Consider the following 15,233-nt stretch of genomic DNA (forward strand, 5'->3'; position numbering starts at 1 on the left):
TGTACTAAAATAGCAAAAGATGACTAGTTCACACGGCTTAAAGGAGTACAAATTTTCATAATCTAGTTTGCGTCAAAGTCCAGTTAAACGTCTCTGTTGTAGAACATTCTCCTTCACGAAGGCGCCATCACATGAAGCCAGCTTGTCAAATGTTATTCAATAAATAAGGCTATTTCAGTATTGGCTTCCAGTCATTGGCTCAATTTGAATTGGCTTTAAATTCAGATCACGCCTCTTCGGCAAGCCAGTGGCCAGGTTTCGTTTGTAGAAAGAACCTGGAGTCGTACAATTAAGTTTTCTGCCATGTTTCGGTCAGCATTTAGAAAGTAACGTTCACAGTCTCTCAACAGACAGTCCACGGATTCCAACAAATCCGTTGTTGGGGAACTAACATGCAACAAACTGGATGCAACAAGGAACAGAAATTTCAACAGAGAAAGGAAACGGGTATCAGAAAAGGACAGATAAAAGAAAAATGTCATTTTCATAGTTTCTTCCCCAATGACTACGAACATAATGACTAAACCGGCCTGGCAGGTGGAAATGGATTTTAAAAAAACGTTTTGAATGAATAAAAAACCAAGCTGATGTTTAAAACTAAGACGAACATAAATTTAACCCAGAGGAAGAACACACCCTGAAATAAAACCCTTGAGCTTGTAGCAAACTGTCGGCTCCATAATTTGGAAAATTTTTGATCGTTCCAAAATTTTTTTGAACTTTACGTTGTGCAATCGAGTTTTAGCAAAATGGAATCACCTCTTTATTTGGTTTTTGTCGTATTACTTATAGTTATTCATATATCTTCATCATGATATTTTTCACAAACATTCCTCGACCTGACTTTTTAGCATATCATAGCCTGTAGAACAGGCATTATTATTGTTTTGATAATAACTATTTTATTACTAATATCGTTATTATGAAAAAGGGTCAACACTAATATCATTATAATAATAATAATAATATTTACCAGACAGCTTCTGATTATTTCTGTCTTACTTTCAAGCGTAATTTTCTCACCTAAGACGTTTTTGCCAAAACGGACAATTATCTCAATATTCTCGGTTTGCATAAAATTTTAATATCCATGTTGATAATCAGATGGTCTTCTTTTTATATATAGAGTAAACCAAACATATCTTTCAGACCCCTTTAGAGAAGTGCTTGCTGAGGAATACACTGATCTCTGAACAGCAAAAATGTTGACAAACGTAAACGCAACCACAAATGCAACACAAGATACGAGCTGCTTTGATTCAACAGCAACAAGAACCAGGGAAACCACAGTTCGGTGTGCGCTTTTCGTAGCTTCGCTGGTTGGAAATATCTGTATCGGACTGGTTGTATGCAAGACGAAAACCTTAAGAAAACCTATTATTTTTTTTTATTGTAAACATGGCCATGTCCGATCTTCTCTTTCCGGTTTTCCTGTTACCACGTATGGTGACCAGGTTGTATGTCGATACCTGGTTGATCAAAGGGCCTCTCGGCGAAGCTATGTGCAAGATTGCTCGATCGAGGTGTCCGCTCTTCTGTGTATACAGAGCCTGATCCTGGTGGCTGTTGATAGTTTTAGAGGTGTGGTATTTCCTCTTCGTTCTCCCCTCATCAGCTCTAAGTTGTGTTGTTTTTTTATTCTCGCCATTTGCATCATCTTTCTTGCCATCAAGTCCCCAGATTTGTTTGCCTGGAAACTTGTTGAGAATCGAAATGGGCCGGCGTGTACGTTGCGACGGAAGGAAGCGTTTGGAGAGTCATTGCCCTTTAAAAGCTACATGTTGGCTTTGATTGTTATATTTTGGTATATTCCTTTGGTTTTGATAGCCATACTCTGCATCACCATTGCGTACAAATTTAACTCCCACGAGACTCCAGGCGAGCAAACATTGAACGTAAGAATACAACGTTTGAAGAGAGAGAGAGAAATGTTTTGAAGATGTCTGTCGCTGTCGTGTTGGTGTTCACGGTGTCACGTGTCACGTGTCACATGTCACAGTGTGCTGGCTGCCCGCCATCATCCGGATGTTATTAAGCCTCTATTCATCAGACAACATTATGATATCATTTTGTAGTTTCCGATACTTCGAACAGATCGCGTATTTTTTAGCTCAATCAAACTGTGCCATAAACCCTTACATCTCTTTCATTTTCAGTGGAAATTATCGTCAGGGTCTTAAGAGTCTTCTCAGCTGTTTGTACAGGAGTAATCGACTTGAACCGCTCCCAAAGTTGAACTGAGACACTACAGCCTGCACTAACTTGTGAGAAGCAAAAGCTAAGAATTTAGAAATGGAACAAATTGAAAATAAAAGTAGCAGGAAATGAATTGGAAGATTATGGTAGAGTTTGATCAACTAGAGCCTGTCAAAACAGCATGATGCTTTGGAGTGTACACTAAAAATCAATTTTTAAGCCCTACATAGTCATAGATGTGAATAATGTGCCTGGACTACTTCTTTGTATTTTCCATCTGGTGAGGCTTTAATTTGATTTTACGAAATCAGAAATATGCTCAAACTCAATCGGAGACGCCGGGACGTGGGGAAAAAGAGATCCAAAGGGCAAAGCCATGGCTCAGCACGTGCGTTTTAAAACTTCATACATTGCATAGACGTCCTCCTTAAAAAATTACGCGAATTCGCCAAAATTTGCGTCGACTTAGAGCGGAATCCCAACGGCAAATCAAGTTTTAATTTGGAACTCAACGCCGCTCTCATACGTTGCGCCGAGGTTGAGGTGTAGCGCCGTAAGAGACCGTAAAACATCAAATCGTTCGCATAATTCTAACTTCTTTAGAATTATAAATTTATTTTTTAATCAAAATTTTCCTCGACTCGCTGCCCTGATCGCTAACCTGGCTAGAACGTAATACATTCTGAAATATAGCAGGTAGTTATAGTTTTCTGATTCCAGTACATTTATTAAGATCGTTTGTAGTACGAATTAATGGTTTCAGTCACTTTAATTTCTTTTGGTGGTCGTTTAACGGTAAGTGTTTCGTTAACTCGGCACGTCAACAGCAAAACTATTCAAGCCACGATCATCATACAAACCCCCTGTGGATGTTTGCATTGAAAGTGTTGCCTAATGATATTGTCTCGCTTCAAAGACCACCCGATAAAATATATCCAAAACACGGCATTCACACAGAATTTTTTTTACGTAAAAGCCTCAACCCGAGTTAGCAATCAGAATCCAATAAGCTTTTACGGATGGTACTTTCTTTCCAAAAACTACCAAAACTTCAGCTGAATGGATGGTTAATTTCCAGCAGTAATTGAAATAAAACTACGATTGATGTCGGAAAGGATCAGTCATAAAAAACTGAAGTTCTTCTTGACTTATGACGTCACTGTTTTAAAATGAATTTTCAGCAAATTTACTTTAACTATCCTTTGCACTATTCAGCTACAAAAATAGTAGATACAAAACAACCACATGGTAAACTGTCTCATTCACGTATATCTCCACGTACCTTTGCACACTGCGAGGCCTACAGAGCCTTATGGAGGGGATCAGTTCAATTTTATCGTAACAACCAAAATCCTCCCAGCCTCCCCTCCCCCGTGATAAGTAATGTCCAGTCACTTAGTTCAAATAATTATTCACGCACACGACTGTAATAGACCTCAAGGCCGGCCTTTCAAAAATTTCCACAGATAAATCATTGTCTAAAAAGGAATGTTATGAATGAAATCAGCTTTACAGCTTTAGAGACAATCTAGAAAGCGAAAACCGAATCACATGTCATTCAGTAGCAAAAAGGTGGTGTCTGGCTCTAAGTTGTAAAATTAGCATTACTAAAAAATTGCGTTGACAGCAAAGACTAATTAACCAGACACGTTTTTTCCATTATTTTCAGTAAAATTAATTTAAAAATTTATTCTTAGGCTCACTTAGTTTCTTAATCAATCATTAACGTGACAAGTTTAAACTTTATAATCTTTATATATAATCTTTATTTAGGTCATATTTTTCATCTTCTTCCTGTTTCTTTTTTATTTAATCTTTCTCTTCTTCTTCATCTTCTTCATCTTCTAGATTTTCATAGCCCAGTCTCATATTCATTTGTGTCCCGTATCGTTCGTTTACCATTATTGGGGGGTTCCCGAAGTTTAACAGAAAAGCAGCCGAGGAGGTTCTTAAGACCTTGGCGGTAATTTCCACTGAAAACGAAATAGATGAACGGGTTAACGGCGGCGTACGAACGAGCTAACAACACAGCAATGGAATGAAAATGTGCAAAGCCACAGGAATGTCGCACGGTTAAGTCTCTTGAGAAGAAATACAAAAGATAGTAGATTGTCGCGGGAAGTTGGCAGATCGCAAACATGAGCACGATAGAAGTGGACATCTTTAACACATTTCGCTCTATCTTGAAACGCTGTTGTTCAGCGATAACCGATTGTGCGGATCCCGGGACGACTTGTAACTTTAGCTTGAAAACGATAATAATGTAAAGAACGGCAATCAAAACCAAAGGCATATAATAAAGTGTTATTATATTTGCCAGGACGTAGTCTGTGAAGTTGGAAGTATGTCCGAAGACTTTTTCCCAGTGAGGCTCACATTCTATCCTTGGTGAAGGATACTCGACAAGTTCAAAGGCGATGAGATATGGGAACTTAATGGCCATGGCCAAGATCCAGGTAGCCAGGATGAAGAAAGGACACCGCTTTGAACCGACGACTGGAGAACGGAGGGGATACACCACAGCAACAAATCGATCCACTGCTATCAGAACCAGACTTTGAATAGACACGGCAACAGAGACTTCCGAGAGAAAAGATACCAGCTTACACAACACCTGGCCAGGGGAACCACCGATAAACCAGGAGTTGGTTTGTATCTGTGTTATGATTCGGGAGAAGACAAAAACAGGAAACATCAAATCAGACATGGCCATGTTTACGATTAAGAAGTTAATGGGCCTTCTCATAGTTTTTGACTTGTAAACAATCAATCCGATGAAAACATTTCCAACCAGAGAGACAATCAACATGAAGCTGTACGCGAAGGTGAATCCGATTCCTTTTGCCTCAGTAACTGGATTTGAGCAGTTCGATGTCTGTGTTGCATTCATCGTCGAGGTCACGTTTGCCGACATTCTCTACACTAAAGAAACCAGTATTATCTTCAGCCAACAGTTCTGAACGCCCACCTTTTTGTGTGAACACATGGGATGATTTGCATAGGGATTAAAACTGCTTAATTGAATACGTTAGCTTCTATAAAAAAACTCAAGAAAATTGACAGATTGTACCCAGAACCTTTATTTAAATTAGGGATTGAGAGTGTCTACATTTGCATTTTACTAAAACAAAATGGCCGGGAGAGATCTAATCTCGATAATTGTTATTCAAATAGCCTCAAACACAGTTTTTGAAAGTCCTTTTCTCTTCTGTTTTCCTATCTTGCTGTGTCTGTAAGCATCTGGTTCGTACAACATTCAAATTAAGCAAAAGGGAGCCTTCCTGAGAACTCATTAGAACTATCACATTTAACAATTGGTTCTTACGTCAGCGTGCGTTCATCGAGATATGAAGCACGCGGGAAGTTAAAGCTGTGACCATACTTAAATACGGGATGTGACATAATTGTTTACATTCCAACTGTTATTCTTAGTTCAAATTTGAAGAAGTTCTTCGGGTTAGTTCTCCTCTAAACTTAAAGCAGGCACCATCTTATTCATGTCTACCGAGATGTACGCTCTGAACCTAATGACTCGATGAGGGGAAAGCGGTGATAGAAAAAACTTTACAAGCGATGTTTATATTGAATAACGTTTGACAGCTGGTATGAAAGATCACACATTAACGGCTGTCAGTAGAGAACCAAGTCATACTGCGTCCTGTTAACGTCCATATTGTCACTGAATATTGCTAGCTGAGTATTATTAAATATCTATTACAGTCCATTGCAGTTGTGTCTAAATGTTTCTTCGGGAGACGAGTTGAAGAATGTTAAAAAAAGTTGTAATAAAAAGGAAGAGCCCATCTTTCGGCCGGACGACAAAGAAAGGCCGATTTCTAATTTGCATGTTAGGGGGTAAGCTTTCCTTCGTCGTCGAGAGAACTTGCTTGTCACCGAACAGGATTCCATCCAGCATTCAACACTATGTTCAAGGAGAGAAAACAGCCGCACGTGATCAAATCGTGAAAATGATCGACAGAGAGTTCCTCTTCCAGCTTTTCATGTGGGCGACAAGTCAATCTATCAAACAAAGAAAATTAGACATGAAGTAAACCGAAGACTTACAATTCAATTCCTAAGTCATAAAAGACCCTGCTGCAAAACAAAGTGATGATGATCACCTTTTCATCACAAAGTTGTGCTAAACATTCTTCATGCACCAAACGAAATACGACCCACTTAGTTTTGGGTAAATGAGATTGTGGATTAAGGAAATATAATCTTCGATCAAAAAATATCTTGCCTCATTCACCACTTTTGTGGTTTTTCTTAATTTTCATGCAAATAGACTCGCTTAAATACCATATGAAGTTTTTAAAGTATTTTCACTCATTTTTCGAATCATCTCGATTGTTGTCATTCAAATGTGAGGTTTTAACGCAATATATTATAAAAACAAACACGACATTCACTGTTGCGCTCAAGTTCATCGCCACTTTATAGAAGCGTTCTTCAGTCACCGCTGAAGCCAAGTGCTGCTCTTGTGGAAGTCACAGGCAGTTATATTTAATTTGTATTACCGCTTACTGTGATAGTGACAGAAATTTGAATATCTCATTTTGGTAGAATATACAGAAACCAATTATTCTAGGCCTTTATTTGCATTGGGTTTGTTGTCACGTATCATGTTTTAGGTCTTTCTACTTTACTTAAGCACATCTCGGAAGGTAAAAAGAGAAATGGTAAAAGGGATTTTGGAATTCAGTTTAAAATTCTCAAACTAAAATTGTGCTTTGATAGAAAACCAAACCTAAATCTTATCCGCATTCATCGCCTAATGTTCAATCTTCATATCTTTAAGGAAGAGGGAAAAAAACGAAGTAGAAATGAAGAAATTGTGTTTTTGTAGAAAAAAAATTGCATCGATGGTCACTTACGGTTTAAATGGTCAAACTTACAACAAGTCCTTTACGTTTTAATCACATCAAGTGTATGCTATTAACAACTGAGTCAGGGTTTGTCATTCAGGAAGCATTACTCCTTACTTGTTGAGTTTTGCTTTAGCTCGCAAAACTTTTGATAATGAAAGTAACTTTGGTTACATCAACATGATCATGGATCAGGAAAGAATTGCAGCTCTCCACTGACAATCGATTCCCAATCACGATAAATTTTTCCATATATAGATCGTATTCATTCATATTAGATAATCAATAATCAATCTCCTAGAGGGTACAAATGGGCCAGAGTTAACCGTTAGCCACAAAACGGCCAAAAAGTTTAACTGTTAGGCGTAAAAATTAACAGTTTTTAGCCGTGAGGCGTAAAAAATATAGCTGGTAAAATTTTCCTCTTAATCACAAAGGAAGGAAGATAACCGTGAGCAGTAAAATCCAAAATGTTTACCGTTGACCGTAAAAGACATCACCATGATATGATCTGAATCAAAACGGAATGGTAAGAAATCGACATAATCGGGCCAATGACGATGATATGCCATTCTTTGTTTACTAGCTTACATGTATTTTAAATAAATGGTCTTGTTATACGCACCTTGAAATCTGACCTTGCGTCTACATGCGTAATGGAATGCACAGATGTTTTTCAGTAGGCTCTCTTCCAGTTGTGAGTCAGACAAGTGTTGAGACTGCGCATTGTTTGCGGTTATACATACTTAGTGATAGCCCTCCTTGTCGGCAGCCCTCTGCTTCTCAACGGTTTTTCACTCAAAGGGGACGATAACCACAAAATGGCCTCTATTGTTTCGGTTTGGTGATAGGTACTAGTTGAAATTTAATTGACTTCCTGATGGACTCTGCGACATTTATTCTCGTTGGAAAGAAATATCATGCTGAAGGTTTCCAAATGAACCATTTTTCGTTACTCTTCGGAAAAGAGGTGATATTCTCTCCTTTAGTCCTATTTTATTGAGATGTTTTATTTTCCATAGAAAGGAATAACCGTGATAACAAATAATCTCAAGCATACGCATTGCCAGCCTTCATAGCTTTCCTTGTAGTATTCACCTTACAGTTTAGATGTTGGTTTGTTCTTCTCACGGAGTTGTATGTGCTTGGTAGAGGACATGATGTATACTCTTGATCACTGTGATCTACTAGAAGAAATTGTCAATATGACTAATGTATATATGAACATAATGATGTTACAGTGTCACGATCAATAAAAGTACAACAATTCAGATCTCGTTATGCGCGCAAAGTATGTAAAACTATATTATACAGGGCACAGGGCTTGACACTAACAGTAGCCCACTTGCCACAAACTAGTAGAAATTCGGTTTTGGCTAGTGGTTTTCGATTTTCACTAGTCAGTTTAGCTAGTAACCAAACTGAAATTGTCTTACTATCTAAGATTTCACTAGCCACTTGGCTGGTAAGTTGAAAAGTTAGTGTCGAACCCCGTGTCGAGCCCCTTCGCTCCGACGAAGGGCTAACACTCGAAACGTCAGCTTTTGTAATCGTTACGGTGGCCAATTTACCATTTCGACTTTGTTGATATATCCAAATTATTTCGTTACCCCCACTGACGCAGCCCCTGATTCCTTACTCGGAACTGGTCAGCTCAGACGACCACCACAAACCGTATAATATTATCCAAACTTTAAAGACTATTCGATCTAAGTGAAATACATTTGTAATTCGAAATAAATTTAGTAAATTTAGTCTTAATCTCATGGCAAAATTCAAGAAAACATGACTGGAAACTTACTTCTGTGGCGGGTCGTAAAAACAGGTTTCTCACTTCAGGTTAGCAGATTCGGGTAAGCGAACAGATACAAAAATCGACTTCTCTGTCACTGATTCTTCTGAAAAAACTGGTTTAAATCACGACAAGCTAACACTTTAAATCATTGTGAGGAATTAATGTCAATCACGAGTTGTGTTAATTAAATTATATCTGTCATCATAGGCAACGCCTATTTACTAAACGAAACGGCCCCTAACAGTTTCTTTAGAAACTATCAGCCTTTATTCACCTCTATATTACAATTGTGCTCGTGTTCTGTGTGAGTGCCATGGCTATGTAGTTTCGTTTAAATTTTACGCCTGGTGAATGCACAGGCGGCCCAAGCTCTCTTTTTGGACCACACAAGGAACACAATTTGCATATCGATTTATAAGGATTTGTATGGGATTTTCTACAAGATAGCCATAGAGATAGTTAAAAGTGAAAATATTAAATAAAAATGGCTTGCCTTATTCCATACGTGTATTGCTTGCTCCTGGTGTCGTTATTTTACCCATTTCACTTGATTTAATCGCTTTTTTTTTAATCCTGGTTTTCTCTTCTTAAAGAGAAGACAAGGCCGAACACTTCTGTCCAGACAGCCTCCCGAAAGAAGTAAAAAATCCGAAGCTAAAATGTACCCACGGCCACAAATCCACCGCAGAATTCAAGGGCAAAAGGTTGACCTTTCATTTCGATTCTCTAGCCACACAATCTCAGCCCTACGATCGACGTCAGGTGGCTCTCCGAGTCCTCAGTGAAACGTTAAACCGTTTGTAGACATCCGAGTCCTTTTTAAACACGACACAACGACCGTTTAAATCGGCTTGGTAACCTCGTCATGTTGGCAAACCAAGACTCGCGGGGGGTACTAGACCTCAACTTGTCAACAAAACTTCTTGTAAAACCCGGGGTCCCCTCACGTTTAGTACCCCCGCGAGTCTTGGTTTGGGCATGGCGAAGATCCGAGAAACCGGGATGAACAAAGAACACCGCTTTGAGCTGATGACGGGAGAACAGAGGGGATACACCACAGCACCAAATCGATCAACTGCTATTAGAGCCAGGCTTTGCACTGACACAGCAGAAGAGACTTCCGGGAAAAAGGACATCAGCTTCCACAAGACCAGACCAAGAGAACCACCCACCATCCAAGAATTGGTTTGTAACTTGGTTATGATACAGGAGAACTGGAAAACAGGATACAGAAGATCGGAGATGGCCGTGTTTACGATTAAAAAGTTGATGGGTTTCCTCATGGTTTTCGTCTTGTAAACAATCACTGTAAGGAATATATTTCCAACCAAGGAAACGCAAAACATCAGGCTTTAAGCAAAGGTGTATCCGATTCTTTTTCCTTCAGAAGCTGAATTTGAGCACGGCTCGAGATCTGGGTCCCATTCTGTGCTGCATTCAAGCTTGCCGACATTTTCGAGATGCCTTAGATTTTCGTCCAAACTCTGCTTTCCTTTAAGTTACTCTCAGCGTTACTCAAAAAAGTTTTGCTTTATTCTTTGCAGTTTTCTCCGAATTGAAAAACAATTTCGTTAAGTCCTTCGTTAAGTATCTGTAAACCATCTGTTATATTGACCTCTTGGCGATCATGAATGAAAGAACTAGTAAATTAGCTTTCCTAAAAGCTTTTTAGTATAAATATGAAATCGGTATGGGACACAAATCGGTATCTCCCCAAAGAAATGAATGTTTTCTAAACATTAGATACAACTACAACAACAATACGATGTTATCGACCGAGTTTATATTGTTAATTGGCCACCTGACATTCAAAACGTTATCCCTTCGTTATTTGCTTGCTCTGACAAACTATCTTGTACTAGGAACTTGAGCCCTTCATTAGTTTATTTTCGGCCGACTCGTTAGAACATTAGAGGGTGTAGAACTGGATGGAACGAGGAACAGAAATGTCAACAGAGAAATGAAACGGGTATCAGAAACGGACAGATAAAAGAAAAATGTCATTTTCATAGTTTCTTCCCCAATGACTACGAACTTAATGACTAAACCGACCTGGCGGGTAGAAATGCAGCTTAAAAAAACGTTTTGAATGAATGAAAAACCAAGCTGATGTTGAAAACTAAGACGAATATAAATTTAACCCAAAGGAAACACACAACCTGAAAATAAAACCCTTGAGCTTGAAGCAAACTGTCGGCTCCATAATTTGCAAAAGTTTTGATCGCTCGAAAAATTTTTGAACTTTTTATTTTTCAGTTGAGTTTTAGCAAAATAGAATCCCCTCTTTATTTGCTTTTTGTCGTATTACTCATAATTATTTGTAAATCTTTATCATGATATTCTTCACAAACATTCCTCATATCATAGCCTGCAAAACAGGCATTATTATTTTTTTGATAAGATTATTATTTTATTACTAATATCGTTATTATGAAAACAATTAACGCTATTATCATTATCGTTATTACTATCAAGTTTTTTTCCGTTCTTCATCAGTCAAACCGAGGTAAGCGTGCGAGGGAAGTGCATCGGGCATGTCCAGCACGAAACAAGACAACTCGCAGGTAGCTTTTTTTCTCTTTGTCAACAATGAATATTTTTTTTAGCGAATCTCCCCTCTCTCTCCCCTCCCCAATTTTTTTCTGACTTCAATTTTCTCTTAAAGGCTGTCAGAATGAGTGTGAGTAAACTAATCATGTTACACAGGTGCTTCAAGAAAGGTTTCATTACAAAAACTAAAAGCCCACTTAGGAAAAGCCAGATAGCTCTGTGACCAATGGTTGTTTACTTGGCTTCTTTAAACTTCTTTTTACTGCAGAGTAATATATCATGTTTTTCAGATGAATGTCGTAGGTAATAAAAGATTACATTATTTTTTTTGCAGCTTTACTTCCTTTTTGTGATTGATCATTAAACATCACGCCATTGAGATGAGAAACTAAGTCTAACTTAGAATTAATGACTTGCACTTCTTCATGCTGCATAAAGTAATTAAGGAAAGAGGCATCCTTGAATAGCTAAAGTTTTAAATGTTAAAAAGGTAGGCCTCATATCCTCTTATTAATGATGTGAATCGAATATTTCTCAAAGAAGTCTTCTTTTTCCCAAATTTAGATATTAAATATCCAATTTGTTATGAACGTGTGTCAGAGGACAAGAATTAATCATTTTCAAAGGAAAGACAAAGAAAGCCGAAATGTTTTATCCTTGTTTGTAATTGTGTGCTTATTTGAATAATCATACCTGCCAGACAGCTTCTGATTATTTCTGCCTTACTTTCAAGCATAATTTTCTCAACTAGGACGTTTTTGTTAAAACGGACAATTATCTCAATATTCTCGGTTTGCTTCAAATTTTTTTAATATATATGTTAATGATCAGATGCTCCTCCTCTAACAGAGTAAAGTAGACATATTTCTCAGACCCCTTTAGAAAAGTGCTACCTGAGGAATACACTGATCTCTGAACAGCAAAAATGTCGACAAACGTAAACGAAACCGCAAATACAACACAAGATACGAGCTGCATTGATTCAACAGCAACAAGAACCGGGAAAACCATAGTTCTAAGTGCGCTTTTCGTAGCCTCGCTGGCTGGAAATATCTTTATCGGACTGGTTGTATGCAAGACGAAAACCCTAAGAAATCCTATTAACTTTTTCGTTCTAAACATGGCTATGTCGGATCTTCTCTTTCCGATTTTCCTGTTTCCACGTATTGTGACCGGGTTGTATGTTGATACCTGGTTGATCAAAGGGTCTCTCGGCGAAGCGATGTGCAAGATTTTTTCTTACTCAATCGACGTGTCCACTTTTGTGTCTATACAAAGCCTGGTTCTTATAGCTGTTGATCGTTTGGGAGCTGTGGTATTTCCTCTTCGTTCTCCCCTTATCAGCTCTAAATTGTGTTGTTTTTTCATTCTCGCCACTTGGATCATCTCCCTTGCCATCAAGTCCCCAGATTTGTTTGCCTGGAAACTTGTTGAGAATCGAAATGGGCCGGCGTGTAAGCTGCAATGGAAGGAAGCGTTTGGAGATTCATTGCCCTTTAAAAGCTACATGTTGGCTTTGATCGTTATATTTTGGTATGTCCCTTTTATTTTGATCGCTATACTCTATATCACCATTGTGTACAAAATTAAATCCCAGAAGACTCCAGGCGAGCAAACAGTGAACGTAAGAGAACAACGTTTGAAGAGAGAGAGAAATGTTTTGAAGATGTCTGTCGCTGTCGTGTTGGTGTTCACGGTGTGCTGGCTGCCCGCCACCATCCGGATGTTATTAAGCCTCTATTCATCAGACAACATTATGATATCATTTTGTAGTTTCCAATACTTCGAACATATCGCGTATTTTTTAGCTCAATCAAACTGTGCTATAAACCCTTACATCTTTTTCATTTTTAGTGGAAAGTATCGTCAGGGACTTAAGAGTCTCCTCAGCTATTTGTGCAGGACTAATCTAGTTGAGCGGCCCAACGTAGAATTGAAACACTACAGCCTGCACTAACTTGTGAGAAACAAAAACTAAGAATTTAGGAGTGGATAAAATAATGGAAAAGAAAAGTAGCAGGAAATGAATAGGTAGATTAGTTTGATAAACTAAAGCTTGTCAAAACAGCATGATGCTTTGGAGTGTACACTAAAAATTAATTTTTAAGGCATAGATGGTCATAGTAGCAGGTAGCTTCTTTTATTTACATTTGTTTAATGGCTTACATGTATTTTAAATAGTTTTTGCGTCATGCGTGCTTTGCAATTTCATGTACATCAAAATTGAGCTACATTACATAACTTTTAGATTCAACTTTAGATTAGCCTCTTTTTAAACTTTGTTCGGCAAAGTTTGCTGAATTGTTGCTCTTATAATATTTTAAGTTAATATTTTGAGATATCTTAACTGATCGATCCTTCTCGTCTGTTTTTTTCTCCCCCTAATTTTTTGTTCTCTCTTCCTCTTCATTACTCACAACCTGGTGTTGTATTGAATCAGTTCAACACCTGGAAGAGCGCTTGGATGAACTCGTCGATGCTTTACAGAGAAGCTGCTGAGAAGATCCTTGAGACCTTGGCGATAATTTCCACTAAACATGAAACATACGATTGGAGTGTGGCACCGTACGAGCGAGCTCGCCAAAAGGCGATTGACTTAAAATGCGCGAAGCCACGAAGATCATCCTTCCTTCATTAGGCAGTGCTTTCACTGCAAACATCCACAGGGAGTCTGTATGATGAGCGTGGCTTGAATGATTTTGCTGTTGACATGCCGAGTTTACAAAACACTTACAACCAAATGACTACCGAAAAAATTAAAAATGACTGAAACCATCAATTCCTACTACTAAAGATCTTAATAAATGAACTGGAATCAGAAAACTGTAATTACCTGCTATATTTTGCTATAATACGTTTTAGCCCGGTTACGCGATCAGGGCAGCAAGCCAAGGAAAGTTTCGATTAAAAAATGAATTTATAACTCTAAAGAAGTTAGAACTTTGCGATTGAGCACATATGCTTTATCGTTTCTTACGGTGCCACACCCCAACCTCAGTACAACGTATGATAGCAGCGTTGAGTTCCAAATTGAAACTTAAATAATTTACTGTTGGAGTTTCCGCTCTCAGTGGACGCAAATTTTGGCGAATTTACGTAATTTTTTACAGAGGACGGCTATGCAATGTATGAAGTTTTAAAACGCACGTGCTGAGCCAAGGTTCTGCCCTTTGGATCTTTTGTTTTCCCACGTCCTCGTCTCCGTTTGAGTTTGAGCATATTTCTGATTTCGTAAAAACAAAGCCAGACCAGATAGAAAGTACAAAGAAGTAGTCCATTGACCACTTTCATAAATGGCTGCGGGATTAATATTCTTTTGTTTAATTTTAAATGAACCTTTCTGGCCTCGCTTGAGATAATATATTCCTTTGAATTTTGTACTGGAGAACGAGACCAGAGAGGCTAATTAAAATTTAAACAAAAGAATATTATGTGAAGGTGTAGTCTGATCGTCCGGGTGAGTGTAGTCCTGAGAAGGACTGTTGTCGGTGGTAGTGACTGACGTTTCGACAACCTGTGCGGAAGTCATCATCAGAGTCAAGTGAATAATTTTTGTCAGTAGAATGTTCTTATTCCAGTTCGTGTGAAATGATCGGTTGGTTTTGCCGTGATGTTATTGGTTGTAAGACTCAAGTGACGTAAGTCGGTCGTGATTGGTCTCTTTCGATCTGTCGGCAAAGTTAGGTCGTTCTTTTTCGGTCGTTTGTGATGTTTATGTCGTGAATGAGTCGTTTGTATGGGGCGGGTAGTTGTTGACATCTGTTTAGGGGAGTCTGTTCTAAGTTGGTAAACCAGCTTTCCAGAGTCAGTCGTTGAAAATAGTC

At 38.4% G+C, this 15,233-nt stretch overlaps 2 protein-coding genes across 2 annotated transcripts; one reads left to right on the forward strand and one right to left on the reverse strand.

The window, feature by feature from the left end:
- Positions 1-3,106: 3,106 nt before the first annotated feature.
- LOC148719484 (neuropeptide SIFamide receptor-like) lies at positions 3,107-6,195 on the reverse strand. Its single transcript, XM_088741324.1, has one exon. It carries the CDS (start codon positions 5,108-5,110, stop codon positions 4,049-4,051), a length of 1,062 nt encoding a protein of 353 aa, XP_088597450.1. The 5' UTR covers positions 5,111-6,195; the 3' UTR covers positions 3,107-4,048.
- Positions 6,196-12,334: 6,139 nt separating this feature from the next.
- LOC111319882 (RYamide receptor-like) lies at positions 12,335-14,325 on the forward strand. The gene has a single exon (XM_022922607.2). It carries the CDS (start codon positions 12,335-12,337, stop codon positions 13,364-13,366), a length of 1,032 nt encoding a protein of 343 aa, XP_022778342.2. The 3' UTR covers positions 13,367-14,325.
- The last annotated feature ends 908 nt before the right edge of the window (positions 14,326-15,233 follow it).

This window comes from Stylophora pistillata, chromosome 12, assembly GCF_964205215.1.
Source record: "Stylophora pistillata chromosome 12, jaStyPist1.2, whole genome shotgun sequence".
In the NCBI taxonomy this organism is placed as follows: Eukaryota; Metazoa; Cnidaria; class Anthozoa; order Scleractinia; family Pocilloporidae; genus Stylophora; species Stylophora pistillata.